This window comes from Heterocephalus glaber, unplaced genomic scaffold (assembly GCF_053883595.1).
Source record: "Heterocephalus glaber isolate CG9 unplaced genomic scaffold, H.glaber_assembly_v1.0 deba00000474, whole genome shotgun sequence".
NCBI lineage: Eukaryota > Metazoa > Chordata > Mammalia > Rodentia > Bathyergidae > Heterocephalus > Heterocephalus glaber.
The window spans coordinates 3,306,858-3,321,794 of NW_028258146.1; the positions used below are offsets into that span (position 1 = coordinate 3,306,858).

Sequence of the window (14,937 nt, forward strand, 5' to 3'; positions counted from 1 at the left end):
TGAAATAAAGTTTCTTTATTGTTACTTGAACATACATAATGTACAGATGGATCAAAACATCACATGGCATCCCCTAAATATGTACAATTTTATGTGTCAATTAAAAATAAATTTAAAAAGAAAATGAAAGATTTCCTTATAGTCTAATCCATTCTGAAGACACAAACTTAAAACATTCTAAGAAACACAAATGACGTGACAGGTTTTTTTTATTGTACAATTTATTTATCGGTTTCTAAGAGAAATTTATAGTACACAGAATTTCTCAGTCTTTGGATTGTTCTTCACGCAGTCCTTCCAGAATATTTTTCCACAGAACAAAAAAGAAGAAAGTTGCCATTTTCAACCCACATATTCAAAACTATGGTTTAACCTGTACTGCAGGAAAAGCAGAGATTCAAGGCAAGAATAAGGGTGCTAATACAATACTTAAGGTTAGAGACAGAGACTATAATTAACATACAGAAACAAAAAAGAAGAAATTCATTAAAATATAATTCAGGGATTGCTTCATAGTAACTAACTAGAAATGCAGGTACAAAAAAATGACTTCCTTGAATTCCAGGAAACATTCATCAGTAGATCTCTGATAAACTGATCAAGATAGGAGGCAGAGGTAGTTGATTAGGGGTCTGGGTATACTGGATGGCATCATATCTTTCCCATCATGTTTCCTTTTGCAAAACACCTCTCCCCCATTGCTAACTCTCTGGACTGTCCATCAGGAAAACTTTCTATTCTCCCATTGTGCCTAAGGGATGGTTAGGTGTTGTGATCCAAACTTGAACAACTAGATTCTCATCTGTGAGTCATATGCATGGCCCAGTGACAGAAAACAATTGGGAAGTCCCCTTTGGCTGTTCTGTCATGTTGCATCACTTGTAGGCTGCAGTATCTCTCTCCAAAACTCCTTTTTTTTGCTTAAATTAGTCAGAGTCTATTTCTGCTGCTGTGACCAGAGAAGCCTAACTTGTCATGGAAGAATCACTGTCTTCAGCTGCATGTCACACAGACCATGTTCCTCAATGTGATATCTTTACAACTTCCAGCAGAGGAACTCTAGAACTAATTCCCTGGTGTCCTATTGCACAGGACTTGTTGTTCTATTCCACAGTACAGTGACTATAGATAACCATATGCATTATATATTTCAAAAACAACTACAAGACAGAATTTTGAAATATTTTCACTACAAAGAAGTGATAAACACTTAAAATTGTATGCTTACTCTGATTTGGACATTACATATAATCTACACATATATCGAAACATCACATGGTACCCCATAAATTTGTATCACTTTTATGCATCAATTAAAAAGAAACAATGTATGAGATGAAAATGCTAATTATTCTGATTGGATTATTATGCATGTAACTGAATTATCATATTGTACCTCATAAATATATATCATTTACAAAAAAATAGAGACCAACAAAAATGACAAAATAAAAATCTACAAGCCCTCAAAAAATAGCAGAAATGATCTAAAAATATACTGACATACCATTTCCTAATACCAGACTATTTATCCCATAACCTGAGATTTGACAGCATATCCTTTGCAAAGCACTGATAAGAGATTTCCTGTGTTTCAAACTAAGCCTCAAGTGAATGTTAAACATATTCAGATAATTAAGACTTTTAAAGGCCACAACATTAAATTATTATAAAAAAATTCTCACTTCTGTTGTCCACTTTGTTTCGAGTCCTGAGAACTTTCATTTTTTTAAATAAGATGCATGTTTATTTTAAAGAATTGGGAAGTTAAAGTGCAAGCAGGGAAAGCAAATCACCATAATCCTACCTAGAGATAAACACCACAGGCTTACCCTTCCAGTCTTTGCTGATTTCCTTCCAGTCTTTTTTATTTGGTTTGTTTTAATAGTACACGATCTCAACTCTGTACACACTTCTGCATCCTGTTTCCTTATCTTAAACATTTCTCTACACCCTGACATTTTTTTAATGTTAAGAAAACACTAAAATAAGTACAATTGTGTATACGTACAAATTTACTTACTTATTCCACTCATATCAAATGTTAAATAACAGCAGAAGCACCAATGATGTTGAAGCCCTGAGATCTACAAGCAAATCCCAAAACTTCCGCTTATCAACTGTGCAACCAGCAGTAGAAGCAGGCTCACCCACCCTGAGCCTGGTACAGAAAATGGGGGAGGGAGCATGAGAATCTACACTTTGTGTGGTTCCAAGGACTACACAGGAGGTCTGTAAAGTATTGCACAACCTTTGTTGTGGGACATGCTTAAACAGTTATGAAACTGAAGGGAGGGTGCACACACAGTGTGCATGAGATTGTTCTACCCAAAAGCTCCATGGCACTTGCTACAGTCCTTTCTTAGACTGTATTTTCTCAGGTCCTGGTCGGAGTCTCACACTGTGCAGGAGTCTATAGAGGCTTCTACAGATAGGAAACTGCTTTCTTTCAACATAAAGAGGAAAAAGAGCCCTTGAAGGGCGCTTTCGTCTGCTTTTTGCAATAAGGAAACAAAGTCAAGAATATTCTGACAGAAATTTTATTTTATGCTTTTTGTGGTTAAGGCTACATACAAGATACTCCATTATCTTAAAGGAATGTGACATTTTTCTTTTTATTCAAGTCAGCAGCAGTTAATTAGCATTTCTAAAAGCTACCTAAAGCAGAATAACCTGAAGGACATCAGGGCTACAGAGAAAACAATGCTAGGAGGAGTTGAGTAGGGGAGCCTTTGCTTCCCTCGGCCTACCTAAAATGCTCCAGATTTGATTCTGCCTCATTTAGCCTCCCTTTCCCCAGCTGTGAAATGGGGCTGTAAACTGTACCCAATTCATATAGCTGTTGCAGTAAGGAAACTAAAATAATCCCATAAAGTACATAGCCCAGTTCCTGCAACTGAGGGCAGAGATGAGGCTTTGTGACTCTCCTTCCATGACCAAGGCAGGATTGCCTTCCCTAGCCCCATTTGGAGTGGGTGTAGCCAGCTGACTTTCTTTGACCAATGAAAAAATATTAGCAGCCAGAGTGAGACTTATCACATCCTAATTTCCTGCCTGTACCATCACAGAGACACAAGTGGAACAGAATCCATGGCAGTCTTGGGCAAAGAAGGAGTGCCCTACCCTGTGACACTCAGATTTGGGGCAGTAGCTTAACCTAAAACTAACTACAGTGATAAAATGCTTGGGTGTTAATGAGAGAGGCCTTTACCATTACTAAGACCTCAAGGTACTTGATCCAGTCATGCTCTTGGCTAACCAGAGAAAAAACTAGGCTTGATTTGGAAAAAGACAAATGGATGTTAATTTCAAATTATAATTTTCAGGTACTCAGGAATATGAATAAGGTCAAAATAAATGCTTCATGTCAAAGAGGCTTACAGCAAGGAATAGTGATAATAACTATAATTTTTTTCAGTGCTCATTATAATCAGAAGTTATTCTAAACATATTATACTTATCTTATTTAACATCAGCAATAATCTCATTTACGAAGTAGGTGTCATTTCAGTGTAGTAGAAAGAGGGTTTCAATTTCTGTCCTTTTCACTATTCTTCCCACTGTGTGTGTGTGTGTGTGTGTGTGTGTGTGTGTGTAGCAGTGAATGGTAGCAAGAGAAGTCTGTTTGCCTAATGTTGCTCCTCTCTGACAGATGTGACCAGTTCCCGGGGAATATGATGAGAATCTACAATCAACCTCCTAGAATGCAGGCAGAGAATGACCTTCTCACACCTGCAAGGCAAAGGGGACCATGGAGTGTGTAGAAGGAATGAAAAGATAAATAGACCATGGAAGAGGGGGAGAAAATGCTCCTGGTGATTCAACTGTATGGAGGCTCCCTGTCTCCAGTCATATCCAGGGGAGATTTGTGACTAGTTCCATCCAATGCAATGTGAACAGAAGTGAACTTTGTAAATTCCAACGGCATTTAAGAGTCAGAATGCCATTTCTATATTCTCTCTTCACCTTTAGCGGCACTGAAGGAGGAAGGAGAAGGAGGGGAAAATGGATACAGACTAGATTCCCAAATCCCACATGAAGGAAGCTGCTCTTGGGAGTCTCTTGGAATCATAACACACTGTGCATAGTCTAAAATAAACTTTGCTATGGTGAACCACTGAAGTTGCAGAACTCGTGTTACCATAGCAGAAACTGACTTATTCTGACATACAACACAGCAGACTGAAGAATACAGAAAGGACAAAATAAGCCCAAGGAAATCAAAAGAAAGGAACCTGAACACTATAAACAGCAGAGTTTAATTGGATGTGTTGGTACATACTTAAAATCCTAGCACTCTGGGAAACTTAGGCAGGAGGGTAGCAAGTTAAAGCCTCGCCTGGGCAAATCAGTGACAATAAAACCCTGTCTCAAAAAATTTAAAAAGGGCTAGGGATATAGCTTATGAGAAGGCCCTAGGTTCAACACCTGCACCCCCCCCGGCAGAATTTACTAGAAAAAAATAAACAAACAACAACAAAACCTTCTACCTAAGAGCTAATGAGAAAGAAATCCAAATGAGAACAGATTGTAAGGACAGAAGGGACCCTTAGTAGGGTTAGAATAAAGACCAGGGCCCTTTTTAGAGGGTAAGAAAAGCAGCTTCTATGTGGCTATGAGCAGCAAGCAGTTTTCAAGCAGCTTTGTGGGTTGAAGCTGCCAGGGTGTGGTTGTGACCCCTGCCTCTGTGCCGGCAGCACTGTCCCTCCTAGTGCAGGTTTCTATGCCTACCCACATCCTCCTGATAGCCCACAAGACCAAATCCCTAGCAACAAGCCCAATAACCAATCAATCAAGTGTCAACCCTTAGCGGGTGGAGATGGGACCCCTACCCCACAAAACAGGGCCACAGACCCGGATTCAGCTGTGTCCCAGCTCTGGGCCCTGCCACTCCTCCAGAGTGGCTCTTTACCACTTCTTGCAAAACCTATAATAAAATTACTTTTGCTTTCCACTGGTCTTCTCTGACTCCTCTTCTTTCTACATTGGAGAGACAAGCCTAGCGAGGATGAGTCTGGGCATCCCCTAGACCTCAGGCTGACCATTAATTAACAAGATTAAACCTAAATGCTAATTTGGGTGGTGAGGAGACTCTGGGGTAAAGTTAGTCAATGGGAAAAAAGGGAGAGAAAGCAAGTTAGAAAAGACATTAGAATTAAATTCAAGAAGAAAATATTTTTATAAAACTTCAAAATCGTAATAAAATAGATGCTTTCCTGTAAAATATATTACTCAATGTGACTCAAGAAAAGAGAGAAAACATGATTAGTCCAATGTTCAGTGCAGAAATCTGGAAAACTGTCAAAGAATTGCATCTTAAAAATGTCCTTGGAAAGCTATTCCCAACTTTCAAAGAATGAGCAATTCCTATCTCATCATTCCATAGTAGAAGACTGTTGAACAATTCAGTTTTAGACTATTATCAAAACATGGCAGGTATAGCAAAAGAAAAACTGCACATTGCTCTCATTTATGAATATGGAATACCAAAATCCTAAATAAAACAATTAAATCTAGCCATATAGAAAAAAATTCAAACTATAGTCAAGATGGATCACAGGAAGGCAAGAAGAGTTCAATATTAGAGAACCCATCAAGACTTAAGCACCCAAAACACACTGTAGGACTTATCGGTAGCAGCAATGATACATTCCCAGCACAGAGAACAATACATGGAACATGTAAATCTCAGTAAACCTGTATGGAATAACTGTGAAAATATCAATAAATTAAAGGAAAAACACACATTATGATTATTTTGACTATCAGTAAAGGCATGATGATAATCTAATTTTGATGGCAAAGAAAAAAACTCAAGGTAAAATAACAAAATTATGTAATATGTAACATGATTAAAAAACAAAATCACTCTAATCATCATGGCCCTTTGAGGTCAGTAAAATGTGGATACCTGCACATCACTACAATATTTTAATACTGTGCTACAAGTCCTAGATACTGTAATTAGAGAAAATAAACACAACAAAGAAAAATACAAAAGTATTATTTGCAGAAGATATAACTATTCACAGGAAATCCCTTATCTCAATTTTAAAAATGTATTTAAAAGAAATGAGATAGTCCATAAAGGCACCTGCTAATTACATAAAAATCAATTACTTTCCTATATTTTAGCAATAAAGAGTATAAAAAAAAATGATTCTAATCACCAAAGCTACAGTAACAACAGAGATGAATTATCTAAACATGAATTGTGTATGACCTAAATAGACAAAAGTTTCTTTATAGGAACAGAAACATACTTGAATAAAAATATGCCCTGTTCCCCAATAAAGAATTGTCATTATACTCAATACTGCAAAAATATCAGTTTTCTCTATCTTAATGTATACACTCAAGAAAATACCAAGAGAATACACAAGTGAACATGACCAAGAAAATATGATTAACTTCCTTTCATAAGGGGTAAAGACAGAGATTATCTGTGGTCAAGGCGCAGAAAATCCTCAGGCAAAGGCTTTGAGTCTTAATGACCAAGCTAAGGAGCAGCTCTCACTGGAGCTGGGATGGGAGCCAGCTGGCCTCTGCTATGCCTCCCATCCAGTGCTTGCAGGCTAATCCCACCACTGCACATCTGGGCAGCTGAGCCCGTGGCAATTCCTGCCAGAACTGACAACACAAGTCAAGGAACAAACTAGAAATCCTAGAAACAGACAAGTAGATGAAATCTTTTAGTGCATTATAATGACGATACTTCAATACAGTATATATGAATGACACCATTTTTTTAAACAAAGGAAAACTAAGTGCAACATCTCACTCATGCATCAAAATTTATGACTGACTCTTTGAAGATTTCATCATAAAATAACATTATTATAGGTAATAATGAAAATATATTAATATTTATATAATCTCAGGCTGAGAAAAGGATTCCCAGACATAATATTGAGGCACAAGTCATAAATAGATAGACCCTAAGATTACAAATATTAGATTCTAGATGGGGGGAAAAAAGATCTAAGGAATATCTAAAAGAAAAAACACTACAGGGAAATGTGTATGCACCTGACAAAGCACATATGTGCGTAATATACAGTATTAAAATTTATGTAAAAATCAATGAGAAAGTAGTTATAAGCATGACTTTAGAAAAAGAAGGCAAGCCCGGCTTGGTGGGACACACCTGTATTTCCAGCACCTGGGAGGCTACGTCAAGAAGATCAGCATGAGTTTGAGGCCAGTCTGAACTATGAAGGCAAATACAATTATAGGCAATTCAGAAAAGACACGAATGTTTAGAAAACATAAAAAATGGTCAACCCCACCAAAAATTAAAAGAGATGAAAGAAAAGGTTTCTGTTTTCACCCACATAATTAACAAAGCTGTAAAGTTAGCTGCTGATAGGGTGAGGGAAGGGAAATTGACAATTCTACCAATGTCAGAAAAATAATGTGCATGTGTATCTGTATATATAAAACATAAACACCCATATACTTTTTAAAACTCACACTCTTTGACCCAGCAATCTCACTGCTAAGACTTCAACTAGGCAAGTATATCAGTGAGAAATTTTGTCAAGGGATCAACAAAAGGACACCAGTTAACTATAGTACTAGAATATTACATAGCCTGGAAAAACATGCTGTATATAGTATTGATATGAGATCACATTCAAAATATAACATGAAGGGAGAAAACAGTTTGAACCCATATATATAATATAATCACTACTCTGGTTTTTTTAGGAATATATAGTGATGCACTCCACAATGATGCTTGGGTCCATGACACGGTGCATATACAATGATGGCCCCATAAGATTACATCATCTGTGAGGTCACAGCCATCCTAGTTTGTGTGAGTAAACTCTAAGATGCTCACACAACCAAGAAATCACCCAATGATATCCCTGTTAAGTGACACGACTGTGCATACACCCATTAAAAACATAGAGGACTAAATCCAAAATATTGCCTGTTGTCTCCAATACTGGGATTATTGATGACCTTTCCCTTTTGCCCATCCATAAGTTTATAATGTTTCTAGGATGAACAAATACTACTTATGTAACCCCAAAAAAGTTAAAATAAGTAAATTGGATTCTGTGGGAAAATAAACATTTACTCTAAAAATATGCTCTAAAGTTGGAAAATGAAAGCAAAAACATCTGCTTCCTGGACAGAAAGCATAAATCACTAGGCATCCACAAGCTTGCCTAAGGCAGTGGGGTTCCAGGTTCCTGTGCCTAAGGGGAGCCCTAACTTTCCCGCTCTTTCCTCCTCCTCTGACCTACAAACACTTCAAAGTAGAGCAGAAGCATAATTTTATTATTTACTTCCCTATTGAAATGGCATTTGAAATAATCTGCTCTTGATTACTAATAAAAGGGATGTTAGTACTAATCCTCTGTAAAATGAACAACCACATAATACTGTTTTATCCACATGGCTACTGACATACTTTCTCTAAAGAGAAAAAAATGCTCCTTATCATCCATCATAAAAAAATTTATGAATTGATGTTGATGAATTCCTTTGATGGAGGCAAAATGAGAGGGAAAATGATTAATTCTTATTTAAGAGGATGGCGTCCTACAATGACTTGCAGGTTCGGAACAAGAAAATTCTGCAAGAAATCAAGGAAGCCTCACAAAGACTGCTAGAGAGCAGCCCAGCAGAAGGTGAATCCCAGAGGACCTGCATGGAAAGGAGCTTAGAAGACAAGAGTGAAAGCTGTTCTTTCCAGATTTGCTAACATGGCCATCCGTGGGTTACTACGGTCTGCTACCTGTCACATAGAGAGACCTCAGCAGGAGAAAAAGCCTGTGCTTGCAAAACTCTAAAGAACTTTGGGGGACAGGCTTGGGTTTGGGAAGCCCTGGTAGGCTAACAGGAAGCCTACAGCAGGGCTTGTGTGTTTTTTTTGACAATTCCAAATCACAGTCAGGGAAGTAGCAGCAGGGAAATGAAGATGACTGATGACTGATTCAGACTTGGTGCTGACTTTTCCCTATGTCCTATTGATTGGATTCTGGCTCTTAGGAGGCCCCCTGAAGGGCAGAGCAGTGGCTCCAAGAAACCTTCAAGGAAAGATCCTTACTGGCTTTGGCCTGAGCACAATGTCTGCAGTGCTGGTGCTCCCAGGGTTCTCAGCATCCAGCTTGGGACCACTGACTGATGCCTGGACCACTGCAGCTTAATTCTGAGAGCCGCATCACGGTAATGATGCTTGGCAAAGATGTGCTCCAGACAAGCCTGCTCAGTTCCTTGCATGCTGAACAGTCTAGGAACAGAAAACAGGGCTCTGGAAACAAAACTGGGTCTCCCACCTCCAACTCATAGCCCCTGAAACCACACATTCCAACCAACCCAACCAGCCTTGCTCCCTCCCACACGTGCCACTACTTGCCTACTCTCAGACACCTTGAATTTCATTGATTCTCACACAAGAGTGCAGACCCATCTGAATCCATTGCTGGGCAGTGGCTATTGGGATCCATTTCTAAGAAGCCCTTTATATTTATGAGACTAACAATTTTGGAAGAATGAATAGGCAAGTAGATGAGAAAAATGACAATGAACTTCATCAACTATTGTATTTGTTAAGCCCTTCCTTGAGCTAGGCTCCCTCTAACTTTCTGACAGCCCTCTGAGGTGAGGACTACTGGGACCTCTGTGGTACAGACTAAGTAACGATCCTACTCACCAGTTCAAGGTGCCAATTTTTCTTCCTCCATTTTTCTCTTTCACTTTGTAGGTCTCTTAGTTGCTCGATTTCACCTTAGGGCTTTTTTCCACCCAACAGAAACTAAATCCACTTCTAAGAAAAATAGCCTATATCTTTCAGGATGCATCTCACCACAACTACTAGAAGGTTAAAAAAGCACTGTATCAGGCATGAATTCAACCCTTTTTAAAATCTTGCTCTATCCTTCCGAAATCCAGCAGTACTCTTGTTCTTCATTTCTCTGGATATCCATTCCCATCACAAAATTGAAGAGGCACGGCATTAGGAGTTTTTCTCATCTTTGCACTACTTCCCATGATCCTTCTATCTATAACATGTGGATCGTTTGCTAACACTCATTCAGTTGACAAAGGATTTCAGGGAATATACTATAAGATAAGCATTGGGCCAGATGTCCTTGCTCCCAAGGAGATTAAAGTCTAGCAGGAAAAAAATGAATGGAAAGGTGTAAAAATTCCAACACAATTCACACAATTTCACAAATCTGAAATCTCAACATAATTGCCATTATAAACACAATTTCAGAATGCAGGTTCCAAGAGAGCAAGGAGTTTGTTCATACTACAATGTTCTGTGAACCAGAGCAATGCCTACTGACACATAGTAAGCATTCAATAAATACTTATGGAATGAATGAACATAAGCATGGCATGGTACATATAATCCAATAATAGTTCTTACACTTGCCCAAAGGTATCTGTAGGTAGTATTAGTGTAAGCATTTCCTTGTGCAGATGGCTGTGTGCAACACTCTTCAGAGGCAACCTCATTATCATTACCCCACAATTCCCACATTACCACAATATAACCCTTACTGTGCCCATTTTACAGATAAGGAAAGTAACGTGTAAAGAGGTAAGCTCCAGATTACCAAGGAGCAAACCAAATGTGTCATTCAACAGCCTGTGCTCCTTACCATTAGGTGCACACAGTGGCCAAGGAGTGCTTTCTATAAATCAAATGGAAATGAAGGGAGAGATAAGGGAAAGTTCAGAGCAGAAGAAATGTCCAAAACCTGGAGAAATAGACCAAGGAAGAGATAAAACCTTTCCCAGTTAAATATAATGGGTTTTATCAACTCTTTTTATAGTTGTGGAAATCTTCTCAACTCCTTGGTTGGGAGCACTTCAGTGGAAAGTACTAGTAACTAAACAGAACACATTTAAGTTGGACAATCCTGATATTGCTTAACTGACCTGAGCTATTCCCTCACAGCAAAGCAGAGTGAAGAGCCACAAGGAAGAACAACTTTTAACCTTACCTCTTAGTCGTCCCCCGGGGAAAGGGAAGCTGTCACTTTCAAAACACACAAGGACAAGAAATAAGTGGCTTGCTGAAGCAACTCTACAAATGCTTTATAATTCTACATCTAATCTCAAAAAGTCCAAACTTCCAATCCTATGTGTTTCTACTAACTTAAGAAAATGAGAACCAAATCCTGGCCCTTCTACTCGCTTAAATACAGGATCATGACTCACAACCTTCTCGATAGGATAAAGGAAATGCTACCCCTTTGGTTTACTCTCACAAATCAAGAATAAACTTTTAATCTTGGCAATAAATATCAAGTGAGAATCAACTATCTACAAGACATTGCACTAGAGACACTGGGCAAGCAAGGGTAATCAATACATTCTACTGGAGGCAGATAGGCAAGAAAAAACATAAAATATAAGAGCATTTCAGTGATGAGCACTGCAAAACTGAAAAAGATGATGTGCTAGAGTAAATGGGGAGGGAGGGCTAAGTCCTGAATGATGAGGAAGAGAATCTAGGAGGAGCACATCCTCAAACAGGCAGGGAAAATGGGAAAACAGCAAAAGCAAAAGCCCTGAGATGGAAATGAGCTTGATTTGGGGCAAGGAAGAACCTGTGGCCACAGCTCATTTCTGAGGGTGGAAAAGAATACATACAGGGAGACAGAGATCAAATCAGGTATGGGCTTGTAGACCACTGGCAATTTTAAGAATGCTAAGAGGAACAAAATGCCATTGGAAGCTTTTAAGCAGCAGGGCAACATACAGTGATTTGTTCTTTAAAAGGTTCACTGGAGATTTCACCAAAATAGATAGTCTGGCTGTCACTTTACCTGGGGAATGACAGAATGGGTGCCATCTGATAGAGACAGAATTCATCCACACAGCAATATCTAGCCGAGTCTCAACAATTAGTAAGCATCGATAAATGAACAGCTATTTGTACTACTAAGAATGTGCCTTCAATAAGTAAGATCACTTTTGCTGAAACTTAGTTTCCCCTTACCTTTCTTCATTCCCTCTGTGAATGAAGGTGAAAAATAAAGTACTATGCTCCTAGTTCAAAAATGTTACCACTTAAAAATAAGTCCTGAAAACAGCCAGAATTATGTTTCAGGGAGGTAGCATAAAGACTTCTGAACATTTAGAGTCTATAGCCTTGCACTGAAACCTCAGGACCACAACATACCAGAGCCCTATGTGTAGAGTCAGGGACCTCCTGATCACTTGGTTGGTCTGATGTGATGACTGATACCAGCCTGCAGGGTGATGCAAAAGCCAAGATATTAAAGACTGGTCAGCCTGTCATTAGCTAAACAACCAATACCATGAAAACACTATGTCAGTATCCAATATACCAAAGGGAGTCCACGTGAGGCTATATTTATGGCAATATCATACCAGAAATCTGGGCTAATCTGACTCTGCTATTCATAAATTCCCCCTCATGTTAAAGCACATGTGTTTGGGAAGGAAAAACGAATTCGAGTCAATTTTAGACATTGTTACTTGGAAACCATCTGGACTGCCTGGAAGCATGAGAAGTCACCGCATCCCATGCCCTCAAATGCCCACCTTAACTGGGGCAGTGTGCTTAGAGGGGAGTTTAGACGGCACTTACTCCCCAAGGAAGTCCCCACTCCCACCCTACCAGATGCCTGTTCACACTCCACTCCCCACCCAAGAAAGGTATTGGGTTTCTCAGTAAACCTAGTGGAGAACACTCCACTTGATTCAATGTGTTGAGCTTGTACTTGAATTGCACTCAGGGCTGGGCTCTTTGCTTTAGGGCTGCTTTAGAACTGCACACTTGAATTCCTTTGCCACAGCAGGGGTGTGAAATCCTTGCCCTGGGGCAGAAGCTATGAAAAATCCCCTCTACCTAACAAATCTGTGTTCAGAGAATGTCTAGCTTTGAGAAAGACCCACCAGAATCCTTATGTAACCTTAAAAGATACTGGCACCTCGCGTAGCCACTCCTGGAAATTCTGGCCCAAATATAGCCCATTTTCACCATGATGAGCGCAGGCTGGGTCGTCCAGCTTCCTGGGGCCTGGCGTCTCTGTCCCCTTCCCCACCTGGCTTTGACCCTCCGCTTATCTCATCTTCCAAAGGAGTGGGACCTCCTTTTTGCAGCCTCCCTCCCTCCGCTGAAATTAGTCTAAAGCAGCGCCAGGCCACCAGCACCTTCCTTTCCCTTCTACTCTCCCCACTACTCCCCCCCACCCCCCAAACCGGCCAGCCTCTCCCCATCGCCAAACGCTTTGAGGAACCCGGCCAGGAAAGTGATCCAGAATCTCGTACAGTACAGTCACGGTCCCTGAAAACAAACACGGCGGGAGGGGCAGGCCGAACAGGCCCAACACTTCTCCTGGACTCCGAAGCAGCCCTGAACTCGGCAAAGGGGCTGGTAAGGGAGCGATCTCCAGAGACCGACTGCGGCTCGGCTGCCTGCAGCACAATTGGAGCAAACACCTGTTTCCAGGAAGATATGAGGCCAGAGGGAGCAGGGAGTCCAGGGAAAAGGCAGGGAGGACGAGGTGAAGGGGCAGCTGGGGACGCAGGTAAAGGATGCGTCACAGACTGCGCTTGGCAACCAGGGCCCCGGAGCAGGCAGCTTCAGAAAAGAGCTCCGGGGTCTAGGAACTTCAGATAGAGGGGTCGCGCCGGCGAGCGGAGCCCAGATGGGGCCAGAGCAGGGGAAGGGATGCGAAGAGGGCAGGGAGGCCGGGCGGGCTCCATCACCTGCGCCCGGCGCGGACGCAACCTCGCAAGCGCGCACCGGCCGCGGCTTCCAGGGGGTGACCTACCTGCCCACCGTCTGGTTGGCCAGCTGACGCATGCGATTAAACTGCTTCTTCATCGTGGCCCCGCTGCCGCGCTAGCCAGGGGGCTGGGGAAGGACGGAGCAGCCCGGAGCCCGCCGCAGGGTTACATGGCTCCCGCGCGGAGCCTCCCGGGCGACGGCGGCGGCACTGCGGTGCCTCTGGGAGCCGTCTGGCCCGCGCGCGGCTCCCTCCCTAGTGCACCACCGCCTACTCCTCCAGCTGCCGCTCTGCCTCCTAGTCCATACTTCTCACACACGCCGCAGACTCCTCATAGCAATGCCTCCGGCCGCCTCGGCGCCAGCCCGGCCCCCCAGGGCTGCAGCCCCAAGCTCCAACCCCAGCCCCAGCCCCACTCGCGGACTGGGGAGTCTCTGCAGGCTTGCTGGCTGGCTGGCCAGGGGTCCCCGTGCGCCTGTGCGGAAAACGCCGTGCATCCTGGGACTTGTAGTTCTCCACTCCGTGCCCACCTTCCCTGTGTCCAAAGTTTGCAAGGACAGTGGTGAGAGAAGGCAGCGTCTTCGCCCCTGGCTTTGCACTTTAGCATTATTCTAGGAAAGAAAATATTTTCCTGTTTTAAAAAATAACAAAATGAAAAGAAGAATGCAACAGCAAATAAAACGAGTGAGCATCTGTCTCCTATTGCTTTCAAGTGGAATGTGAGGCACAACTATTCTGAATTCACGGCAGGCAGATATATGCTGGTGGGTCTTTAAATTGTATAAAGTCATCTGATTCATGTTGAGGTGCAAAGTTAAGCGTGGGGCAGGCACAGGGATTGACAGCAGATTTGGAACCAGGCAGAGCATGCGTGCCAGATGTGCTATTCTAAATTTTTGCCAAACTTGGTAAGTAAGCAGAAGCCAACATAAAAGAATCGAATCATAGCGGCTTCGTGTCTGCCAGCTCATGCTGACTGGGGCAGCTTTCTTGAATTGCTTAGATTCCAGTCTCAGCGATTTCCATTTCTCATCCACCACCAGAAGACCAAGAACATGAGCTGTGGCATCCCCAGGCTTTCTATACGACACCATTCCATTGGCATTGGTTTCCTTCTTGACAGGAGCTGTGGATTTGTTCAGTGCTATCCTTAGGAAAAGGTAGGTGATTGCAGTTAGAAGTTGTCACTGTATATCAAATAAGA

The 14,937-nt window shown here is 41.5% G+C and overlaps 1 protein-coding gene across 13 annotated transcripts in view; it reads right to left on the reverse strand.

Annotated features, from left to right (window-relative positions):
- Positions 1-14,214, reverse strand: part of Arhgap44 (Rho GTPase activating protein 44) — a 188,894-nt gene extending 174,680 nt beyond the window's left edge. For 11 of the 13 annotated variants that reach the window (XM_087204396.1, XM_021249000.2, XM_087204400.1 and 8 more), the window contains exon 1: positions 13,779-14,214. In XM_087204396.1, the coding sequence (XP_087060522.1) occupies positions 13,779-13,831 (53 nt within the window). In that variant the 5' untranslated portion in view covers positions 13,832-14,214. The remainder of the gene's footprint in view (positions 1-13,778) is intronic. The other 2 variants (XM_013067811.3, XM_004870739.4) reach the window with 2 other exon arrangements.
- Between the last annotated feature and the right edge of the window lie 723 nt (positions 14,215-14,937).